The sequence below is a fragment of the Grampus griseus genome, assembly GCF_964374135.1.
Source record: "Grampus griseus genome assembly, chromosome: 3".
NCBI lineage: Eukaryota > Metazoa > Chordata > Mammalia > Artiodactyla > Delphinidae > Grampus > Grampus griseus.
Genome location: NC_139019.1, coordinates 117,450,117 through 117,461,969, shown reverse-complemented (window position 1 = coordinate 117,461,969; position 11,853 = coordinate 117,450,117). Strand labels below are relative to the sequence as shown.

General features: G+C 41.2%; 1 protein-coding gene across 1 annotated transcript; it reads left to right on the top strand.

Annotated features, from left to right (window-relative positions):
• Positions 1-4,703: 4,703 nt before the first annotated feature.
• On the top strand, positions 4,704-5,609 carry LOC309819648 (mitochondrial ornithine transporter 2-like; the record flags this gene model as incomplete). The annotated part of the gene is made up of 1 exon (XM_082650001.1): positions 4,704-5,609. One exon carries the CDS (start codon positions 4,704-4,706, stop codon positions 5,607-5,609), a length of 906 nt encoding a protein of 301 aa, XP_082506127.1.
• Between the last annotated feature and the right edge of the window lie 6,244 nt (positions 5,610-11,853).

Below are 11,853 nucleotides of genomic sequence, written 5' to 3'. Positions count from 1 at the left end.
AGCAAGTAATTTTCACCTTATAATGTGTCTTGCTCTTTTAGGGGTAGTGGGTATCAGATCCTCTTCTGAAGTGGTTTCTTAATGGGGTTTAATGGACTAACCAATTGGATTCTGTTTTGTAGGAAAAGAAGCAGTTACGTTAGAATTTAAGAAAAAGAGGAACAGCAGAGGCAAAGAAATGGGGAAATGTCATCTTTGCATTATGTTTCCAATCCACCTGCTCCATTTGGAGGTCAGGAGATAAAGAACATTCCTAAACTATCCTAAATTCTTTTCTTTCAGCCTGATCTCACCACATTCTCTCACTATTTTCAATCCTGAGCTTATTTACATTTTTTTCAAGGAGTTTAATTACTACTCTTTCTCTTTAATAGTCTATTGGGATAAATACTATTACGCATCTATCATACCAAAGTCTAAGTTACCTGTTGCTCATGTCCTCACTAGGCTGTAAATGCACCGAGATTCCGTACTTTGCCTTGTTAGTCACTGTAAACTTACTAAAGAAGAGTAGAGATTAAAATCACAAGTTCAGGAGATGTGGTGCCTGTGTTTGTATCCTATTTCAGTGACCTAGTTGAGATTGATCTTGGGCAAGTAAATTAATCTGTTGGTTTCAGTTTCCTCATCTCTAAAACGGAAGTGATAATACTACCTACCTGGGGGCCCTTGAGTTGTTGGCTATTGAGTTGATACATATAAGGACTTAGAACAATTCCTAGAATAAAAGCAAACTATTTATTGCCTATTTACTAGGGTCTGAACATACAGGGATTAAAAATTTGAATTAAAGCCTGATTGAAATGGTAGAAAAGTGTATAAAGAAACAGCTGCTTTAAATGGGGTTGACTGATTTCAAATTAAAGAATCATTCTAAAAGTTTATAAATTACAGCAGAAACAAAGTTTGCTTCAAATACATCCGCAGCATAAGCAAACTGAGTCAGTTTACTACTGTAGCTTTGGTTTTTATTTGATTCATTTATGGCTTGGTTTTGCATAAATACTAAAACCTCCATAATGAAGAGTAATTATCTGTTACGTAAACTTCAAAAGAGAAAAACTTAACTGAAGAAGATTGGGATCCATTTCCCTTCATGTAAATCCAGAGTTACCAAAAAAGACTCACTTTTCTCACAGCTCCCTTGCCTGATGAGTGTGATGTATAGGTGGGCTACGGTTTTCAATATTGCTGAGTTCCTGAGTGGAAGTTGAATTTTTTAAATTAGTGTTTTAAAATATAAGAAAAAACTCACTGAAAATTTTAAGCAATGCAGAAATTTTACAAATTCTTAATTTTATTCACTCCCCTATTGCCGATCACTTAGGTTGTTCATTTTAAATTTGCTATTACACAGAATGCTGCAATAAGCATGTCAGTGTGGTCTCTGTTTTGCATTATTTCTATAGATTAGGTAAATGGGATCTTTATGTTCACATCTAAATGTCATAAAGCCTGACGTTTTGAATTTATAGATCAAATGTTTGAGACAAAAAATTTGGACAAATTGTGACCAATCATGCCTCTGAAGGACTGTCTTCAACTCTGCTTAAACTTTTATTACCTGGTAAGAATTGTGTGAAAACACAGACTAGGAAGACTGCTCACCACACAGCAGATATATTGGCCTTCTTTCTGTATTTCAAACGCCCAGCTCTTTCACACTACAGAGCTCTACTTATATTACACTTATATTTCCCTTTTCCTGGAACAGTCTCCAGATAGTCTCATGGCTAGCTTTTTGTTACTCAGCCCTCAGCTCAAACCTTACTTTCTCTGGTAATCCTATCTGGCTACTCAATCTGATTGCTAGGGTACATGTGATGTGGGTGTGCATCATCACTGAAAATTTGGAAGTTCCTTTGCCATTGTTTTCCATGTATGCGTGGGAGTACATGTGCTCCAAGTCCAGCTGTTTAAATATATTTCATGGAACTTGAGATCTGTGTATTATTGCACAGCTATGTCTGATAATTCAATGAAATTACAGACGATTTCCCTATTAATGCCTTCATGATCCCTGGCACTGATTACTAACTTGGTTTCTCCAAAACATATAGATATATGAATTTAATGCAAAAGCAGTTGATGATTTATTGTAGTATCCAGCATCTCTTGTGTTTGTAAAAACAGTATGTGCTTTTAAAAAATAAACAATGAACCATAGGTAATTAATGGACAGTTTTAAAAAACCAAAACAGTTTTTAAAAACCCTCAAATGTGAGGGACTTCCCTGGTGGTGCAGTGGTTAATCCACCTACCAATGCAGGGGACACAGGTTTGAGCCCTGGGCTGGGAAGATACCACATGTTGTGGAGCAACTAAGCCCATGTGCCACAACTACTGAGCCTGCATGCCACAACTACTGAAGCCCATGCATCTAGAGCCCATGCTCTGCAACAACAGAAGCCAGCGCAATGAGAAGCCTGTGCACCGCAACAAAGAGTAGCCCCCGCTCGCGGCAACTAGAGAAAGCCTGAGCACAGCAACAAAGACCCAATGCAACCAAAATAAATAAATATATAAATAAAATTAATTTTTAAAAAACCATCAAATGTGATACGAAATTTTAAAAATTAAAAAAATTTTTTTTCTAGTTTAAAATGGCACATTGTTCTCATGAATCTCTTTTCTCTGTCAAACAGCCTGCTAATACAGTCACCCCCAAGGGCAAGGAAAATAGGAGATGAGACAACAGTGGATGAGAGATGTCAATGTTTTCAGAAGGCCAAAGCAGATGAAGAAACGATAAATTCATAGATCACAGAAAGTTACATGCTAAATGTCTGCAAGGAGGTATACCAAGGAGAAACAAACCTACCCACTTGATACAGACACTGAGGCTCAGTTTTTGCAGGCAGTTTCCAAGGAAGAGGGAAGGTGTGAGGCTAGAAACAGGATTCATTAATAGCTGTGTTCAGGGACTTCCCTGACAGTCCAGTGGTTAGGACTCTGGGCTTCCACCGCAGGGGGCACAGATTCCATCCCTGGTCTGGGAACTAAGATCCTGCATGCCATGTGGCACAGACAAAAAAAAATAAGATAAAATCTGTGCTCAGAGCTGTTGGATGTCCAGGAGCCCTATCTCACTCAAGCCAGATGACTTTTCCTTCCCCATGCCACAGACAGAAAGTTTATTTTCTGGGTAAATTGAACCAAAGAAGGCACAGATGGAGGCTGGGGGTCCATAGCATTGAACAAGGGAATTGTGTGAAAGTCTGTTTTCTGACTGCAGGATGTCAACCCTCTTCTCCCACTTGGTGTCATTAAATCAGTACCCAAGGTAAACACCACTCGCACCCCCCCTCCCCCGCAAACACACACAGACACACACACAGTCAAGACTGGAAGATTATTCTCTGAAGAAACCATATGGTACCAGAGAAAAGAAATCCAGATACATTTGGGCACTCTCCAAAGAAAAGGCCAAGTCACTACTTACTACAATGAAGTCTACCTGTTGACAAACAGTATCCACGCACAATCTGCTTTTAGGTGCCTCACTTTTAAATATTAACTGATACCCAAAGAATCAGACAAGGAAAGCTTTCTAAATGAAAGAATCCTTTTAGCATACTTTCTGCCCCCTCCACCATTTTGTTTTTATCCCCAAAGTAAAATACCGCCTAGGGCTTAAAATGTAAACTTTAAGAGAATTCGTTCCAACGCTGGGATTATAAGCATATGGGAGGAAAAATGTGTCCTGACAGCGGTACCCTCACTGATGCCCCAAACTGCATCTTGCCTACTAGGCCTGTAGTCAGTTATATCCAGAACTTCTGCTGCATAAAGCTGCATGGCTCCTCAGCAAGAACGCCGAGACTTAGCACGCACAGAGCGCTGGAGCCACACAGGTCTTTTATATCAAGTTTTTTAGCTGTATATAGATGTTTTCCAATGCGATTGTACAAGGCCTTGACTTAACCTCTAGAAATAACGAGGGTGTGCGTCCCACCAGCTCACAGGGCTTCAGGCCAGGATCCTCGGCGATGTTACCACGAAAGAGGGGATCTGCCCGCCTCAGGCCTCCCCCGGCGTAGCCCCCGGCGGGCAAAGAGCTACACCTGGAGAGGCGCGGCGGCCGGCACCTTTGTGGAGCCGCCATTTCTCTCCGGAGACGATTAAGGGTTTTCTGATCCGAAGGAGCCACCGATTGTCAGGTAAACCCCGCAAAGTGTTTGTTCGTTTTCCCTATTTTAAACCTTTGTCTCTGTAGATTGATTCTTTGACCCCAGGCGCGATCAAATACCTCCCATTTTGTTTTGCCGGGAGGTGGGGGTCTCTGGCCGAACAGGAAGGCAAGTCTTCCTCCGCCGCAGCAGCGCCTAGAGTTTCTGGCCGTAATCGCAGGAATTTATCGGACAGCTTTCTACTGCTGTATTGAGATTCATTAGAAGTGTTTCTCTAGTCTGCCCCGGGGCCCGCGGGCGCTGGGACTAACGGGCGGCGCGGAGCGAGCGGGAGGGCGGCTGACGGGTTTAGGGCCCAGACGCGGCAGCCGCAGGGCGCCAGGAGAGGCGCGCGCGGGCCCGCGGGCCGGGGGTTATTTCAGTGCGTGGGGAGGGCGGCCCGCGGCCTAGTCTGGGGTTAAGCGGCTTCTCCCGCGCCGGAGAGAGAGCCAAGAGCAGGCGGCTGGACACGGGACGGCCTCCTAAGCTCCAGAGAGTTCCCTTTCTCGGAGACCAGCAGAAGAGTGGGCGAACATGAAATCCAGTCCTGCCATCCAAGCCGCCATCGACCTCACCGCGGGGGCCCTTGGGGGCACAGCATGCGTCCTGACCGGGCAGCCCTTCGACACACTGAAAGTGAAGATGCAGACGTTCCCTGGCCTGTACAAGGGCCTCGTCGACTGTGGCCTGAAGACATACTCCCAGGTGGGTTTGCGGGGCTTCTACAAAGGGACCGGCCCCGCGCTGATGGCCTACGTCGCCGAGAACTCAGTCCTCTTCTTGTGCTACGGCTTCTGCCAACAGTTCGTGAGGAAAGTGGTTGGATTGGACAAGCAGACGAAGCTGAATGATCTGCAGACTGCGGCCGCTGGTTCCATCGCCTCTGCGTTTGGCGCGCTGGCCCTGTGCCCCACTGAGCTGGTGAAGTGCCGGCTGCAGACCATGCACGAACTGGAGATGTCAGGGAGGATAGCAAAGAGCCATAATACAGTTTGGTCCGTCGTGAAGAGTATCCTTAGAAAGGATGGCCCCTTGGGCTTCTACCACGGACTCACGGGCACTCTGTTTCAAGTAGTACCAGGCTACTTCTTCTTCTTCGGTGGCTATGAACTGAGCCGATCGTTTTTTGCCTCGGATGGATCAAAAGATGATCTAGGCCCTGTCCCCTTGATGTTAAGCGGTGGAATTGCTGGAATTTGCCTTTGGCTTGTCATATACCCAGTGGATTGTATCAAATCCAGAATTCAGGTTCTTTCCATGCTTGGAAAACAGGCAGGACTTATCAGAACTCTTTTAAGTGTTGTGAAAAAGGAAGGAGTAGCAGCTTTATATTCTGGTCTGAAAGCTACTTTGATTCGAGCGTTCCCTGCCAATGCGGCACTATTTTTGGCTTATGAATACAGCAGGAAGATGATGATGAGCCAGTTTGAAGCATACTGAAGTGTCTTGGTGAATCTGGATCCAAGTACACGCCTTTGAGGACTATAATTTAACTCAGAGTTTCATGGAGCACTGGACCAGTGTGGTATTATTTTTGACTTCATGGGAACTTTGCTTTTGTCTTCCCTGCTTATATGCTAAATCTTAACCTTTATGGAAGAACCTCTATTTTATATCATATAATTTCTGCCCATAATTGTATTGAAATAGAAAAGTTGCTGCGCTTGTGTTTGGTGAGGTAATACAGGGCGAGTGGGTGGCCGTATGTACCTAATCTGAAAAGCTAAACATAGTTGTATCACCGGGCTTTTGCATAAATCTACACATGTACATGCAGTTTGTTTGCTTATATGTTGTGAGTGAAACACAGTTTGGTTTCCATGTTTAATCTCATGTCACTAGAAAAACCGAGTTAAACATGTTTCAAGATGGTTATAAATGATTACTTAACCCACACAAGATGTAGGGTCTCTTTAAAAGTCTGCTTAACATGTGCACTATATTAGCCAATTAAAGTTTTTAAAAAGTTTTTGGTGCTTGAAAACGAAAATATCCATCTACATTTTTTCATTTACAATGATTTATTTTATTTTTTATTGAGGTAATCTTGATTTATGGCATTATATTTCTACATCTGTATACCCTACAATGTGCTCACCACCAAAAATTTATTTTTCATCTATCACCATACAGTTGATCCCCTTTATCCACTTTGTCTCCCTCGTTTACCTACCCGCTCTGATAACCACTACTCTGTTGTCTGTAATGACGTGTTTGTTTTATTTGGTTTTGGTTTGTTCATTTATTAGGGGTTTTGTTTGTTTATTATAGTTTTTCATATTCCAGATATGAGTGAAATCCTATAGTATTTATATTTCTCTGTCTGACTTACTTCACTTAGCATAATACCCTCAAGGTCCCTCCATGTTGTCGCAAATGGCAAGATTTCATATTTTTTCTCATCTAGATTTTTTGTTTAATATTTATTCATTTATTTGGCTGCACCGGGTCTTAGTTGCGGCATGCAGGATCTTTAGTTGCAGCATGCAGAATGTTTTTTTAGTCGTGGCATGCGGGATCTAGTTCCCTGCCCAGGGATCCAACCTGGGCTGCCTGCACTGGGAGCGTGGAGCCTTAGTCACTGGACCACCGGGGTGGTCTCTGTCATCTTAGATTTTTAAGAGGAGAATATACCTGCATAGTGATGTGTCTTCCACAGCCTCGAGTTAAAGTTTCAGAGTAGGCATCCTGGATTTTCCCGAGATGTTCTACGCTTAAAATCGTGCTATTCATCTTCAAAGTGGGATCATATTCCACACTCTTAGTTAGGTGTGGCCTAGAGCATTAGGCCTCTGGGAAGTAGCCTGGCCTTTGTCTGTACCAAATTTCCTTCCTCTCTTCTCCCAAAGAGCTTCCCCTCTCCTCTACTTTAGACTGAGGAAGGGGTGAGGGATGGGGCTGTGCTTCTGTGCTTGGATGAAGACCCATGTAGTTGACAACAGTTCTTGGCTTCCAGTCTCGGGTCCTGGCCTGGGTAGGATTCCAGGATGTACTATTGGCCCATTTAGGGGTTGTTGATTCCTTTTGGATCGTTCACTGTCCTCTCTGCCTCCACCAGTCAGAAACCCTTCCAGGGAACAGAGAGTGCCAAAGCCATGAGAACTTTTTGTGCCCTGATGGTGATCAGGTGATGTTACCAGTGGACGAAGTCCTCTCCTCTCAAATAGAACTAGACAGAACTTAGTGCTTGCAGTCCACAGTGATTAATGTTAGGGCTGACCCATCCTGAAGTTTACCTGAGGGCTGATAACTCCTTGTCATTTTTTTACAGTGTTGGAAACTTCTAAATTTCGTACTGGCCATCTGTGAGTTTTATTGATGACTGTATATATGATGTGATTTTACAAAGCAATGAAACATAAGAAAAGCAACTTCATTAAACTGTACCATATGTATGTATATAGGCACTGACAAAAACCAAAAACAGAAAAACATAGTTCGTCTGATCCGCACACTCTTGTGCATGTGTTCTTTGGCCCTATAATGTAAGAGGGTCATTCTTACTAAAGTAAGCCTCATCATTCCATGATGATCCAAGACCAGCAGAGTCTCTCTCAATAAGAAGTGTTCTTAAGCAGCCTGTAAAGCTGAAAAGAGGCAGGCTCCCAGTGTCAATGATCGCACGTGGCATGTGTGTCAATCACTGCTGGTGGAATGTACACCTGGTATGGAATCCCCAGTTTCCTTCAGCTTTTTTCTATCTGTGAAACCTCTGAGGTAAGTCTAGCCATATTGCCAGAGGCAAGAGGGTCAGGGTGATGGATGTTGACAAATGGGGGCTGGGGCAGACATTTGGGGAGGGGATGCTCAGTGTCATGCCTGGTGTGCTCCAGAGCGGTGGCTGGTCTTCCATTTGCTTTTTCTTTAAAAGAAAACCATTTTTCTACTTTACTTCTAAGTTATTTATACATTTAAGTTATATATTACGTACGTAAGTGGTCAGTAGCTACTTAATGGGGCTTCATTCAAGCAGGTCTGAATTAAAGTAGAAAAGAGAACAGGAATGGCTTCTGCAGGAAGTGGACCTTTCAAAGTCCGAAGGCCCCCTGCTCAGTACCCATGAGCTTGTCTCAATTAGCCCTATAGTCAACGGACCTTTTCACATGTTGTCCATTAAAGGTTTACCTAAATATCTTCAATAGAAATCATTTGAGGCAAGCAAGAGTGGGAGTAAGGAATTGAAACCTAAGTCAGAAGAATTGTTTTCCACCCTTTTTGCTTAATTCATGGTTCAATATTTAGATACAATTTGTACCACTTCAGATCTGTACTCAGACAAAAATATAGTAACTTGAAATATTGTGTTTAAAGAAATTTGAGTGTTCTATCATTAAATTATTTACCTAAATAAAAATATTTTTGAATTCACACCATTTACAGTATACTGTATTGAGCTCTGGGTATTCAGATATTAATGGTCTGGTTTCTGTTCTCAGGGATCTGATGGTCTAGATGTTTGTTTTCAGTCAGAAGAGCAATATTCTAGAATATAATTTAGAACAAAAAAATACAATCCAAATTATGTGTGTATATGTGTGTGTGTGTGTATGTAAAATCAATGATGTGTGTGTGTAAAATCTTTTCCTTAACTGTGTTTTTGTTTTTATATTGTGGTTTCTTTGTAGTCTTTAAATTAGTTTCATGGTATTTCTTTCTTTTTTCTTCCCCAGCTTTATTGAGATATAATTGACAAATAACATTGTGCATGTTTAGGGTGTACAATGTTATGATTTTATATGTATGTTTATTATGAAATGATTATTACAATAAGGTTAGTTAATGTCCATCACCTCACAGGTTACTATTTATTTATTTATTTATTTATTTTGAGGTGAGATGGTATTTATTTCTAAGATTTAAGTTGGTCAAATCCATATTTCTGATGCGTAGCCTTATTTTAAACTTTACTTCCACATAGTATAATTTATCCCTCAACGTTTTAAAAATTATTTCTTATTGAAGTATAGTTAGTTTACAATGTTGTGTTAGTTTCCAGTGTACAGCAAAGTGATTCAGTCATACATATGTGTGTGTGTGTGTGTGTGTGTGTGTATATATATATATATATATATATATATATATCCTTGTTGTTTACCGATTTTATATATAGTAGTGTGTATATGATAATCCCAAACTCCTAATTTATCCCTCCCTCCCCCATTCCCCTTTGGTAGCCATAAGTCTTTGACTCTATTTCTGTTTTGTAAATAAGTTCATTTGTATCATCTTTTTAGATTCCACAAATAACTGATATCATATATTTGTCTTTTTCTGTCTGACTTACTTCACTTAATATGGTAAACTCTAAGTCCATCCATGTTGCTGCAAAAGGCATTATTTCATTCTTTTTATGGCTGCATAATATTCCATTGTGTGTGTGTGTATGTATATGTATATGTATATGTATATATATATATATATATATATATATATATATATATATATATATATATATATACCACATCTTCTTTATCCATCCATCTGTTGATGGGCATTTAGGTTGCTTCCATGTCTTGGCTATCATAAATAGTGCTACTGTGAACTTGCATGTATCTTTTAAAATTAGAGTTTTCTCTGCTATCCCTCAATTTTTTTTTTTTTTTTTTGGCCATGGTGCAAAACTTGCAGGATCTTAGTTCCCGACCAGGGATTGAACCCAGGCCATGGCAGTGAAAGCACCGAGTCCTACCACTGGACTGCCAGGGAACTCCCTGGTATCCCTCAACTTTGAAAAATCTTATTATACCCTTTGGTCTACTGTCAGGACCAGATGGTATGCATCTTGCAATGCTATAGTGATACTGTAGCTAGAAATTCATTCTCTGTTCCAGCTTTCATGGGATACTAATACCAAGCTACAGCAGTTAAGTATATGTAATATCTCAGAAGGACCATATCTGGCAGTGGAGTATCAAACTTGATCATTTTCTTGAATTAAACAAGAGAATGTCCCCAAGGTGTTGAACTTGGAAGGAAAGTAGGTTCTCTTCTTCTGGCCCATATCTCTAAGAAGGGGTGATATTATTATCAGGAAGTTGTTGTGTGCATAAAACAGTCACAGGAGATTTTTTGCTCAAGCCAGAAAGTACCTTCTGTTTGGAGCCTACGTTTCCAACGTAAGCACCCTTTGAAATTTGAAATTCCTGTTTCAAAGTCTGTGACTCTCTGGTCTCTCTGATCTCTCCAAATTCATGCGGAATGGCCCAGGAATCTTCTCTGAGAGCCTTTTTAGAAAGTAAATTATTTCAGTGTTGGAACTATCATCTAAGTCTGTGGTCTGCCCTTTGAGCTCCATGGTCCACCGTGTTTTCAGTGCCCTCCAAATGCCAGCACTTTTAAATACAGGCTCCTTGTGAATGGTGTAAATGATGTTTAAAAGGCGGACTAGGATCATCCTGTGTCCCTATCTCTTCAAGGTTGGTGGAGTATCATCTGTTCTGATGCTCTGTTCATTGCCACAGATATAATGGCTTTTTCAAAACCACTTCAGAAAATTTGGTATTACTGGCTTTAGTCTGCACCTTGAGACAAAAAATTTCACAGCTGGGTAAGTAGTTTTGTAGAAAATTGATGTCTGTTAACAATTCTGCACATTCTGTGGGGGGAAAAATTGTACTCAGAAAGAGTATTATTTCTGTTACAGGGAAGCCAGATAATTGTCTATATAGTGAGAATTTCTACTCCAGCCTAACGTAGTTTCACTGGGTCCTCCTCAATAACCAGCAGACTTTAATCGGGGCATCCTCCCACTTAATTTCTTTGCACATTGACTTACAAATGGTTCTTTTGTCCATTCGGAGCAAAGACTCCTTTCTGCCTTTCGATGAATGGCAGACCCTTCAACCCGTGCTCTGAGTTCCCGATCTAGGTTCTTGGAGGTTTTGTCCACAAAAAGCCTTCTCTGTCTCCTTAGCACCAGACATGGGAATCTACTTGGACTCAGGTGCCCACTTGGTCATGAAGAGGCCGTGCAGCAGGATAAGTCTTGGGTTCTGAGTCCGGAGGCCGGCCGCAGAGCCATTACTCTCTTTTGTAATGCATTAAGGATTTTAGCACACACTGCTTTTTATTTTTAATTCTCTGCTTCTATTTTTATGCTTGCCTCTCCACTTCTCTTTGCCGTCTGGAGTCAAAGCTGAACCACGTCGATAAGAGCCTTGCACTATATCCAAGAGTTTTTCCTCCAGATTGATTCTGGTCTGTTAGTGCGAAGAACTAGGCAGGAAGTCTCCTGGGTTTCAGGACTTTCACTCCTTGAAAGAAGGTCTAAAGGCTTTGTTGAACTTAAACATTTTTGGCAAGAATACTTCATTGGTGATTCTGTGTGCTTTATATTCTCTCACATGTGCTGTTTTGTTTTATTTTTATACGGTTGGACCTCAAGTTCACAGAATTGGATTATGATAAACTGTCATCATTAGTCCATACCTGACCTGCATTGTTTATTTACTTACCTATCCAGTATCATTTAGCTGTATATCTATATATGTAGTTATCTATCGAAATAGTAATAAGAATTTGTGAACACAGTACCTCCCCACAAATGCCAGGACCTTGGTAGTGATATACATCTGATCGTACAAATGGTCCCTCCTACCACTCCCTGGACCCAGCAGATCAAGGTAACTATCATCCTGAATTCTATGTGCATCATTCTTTGCTCCTCTGAATTTTTTTTTGTATT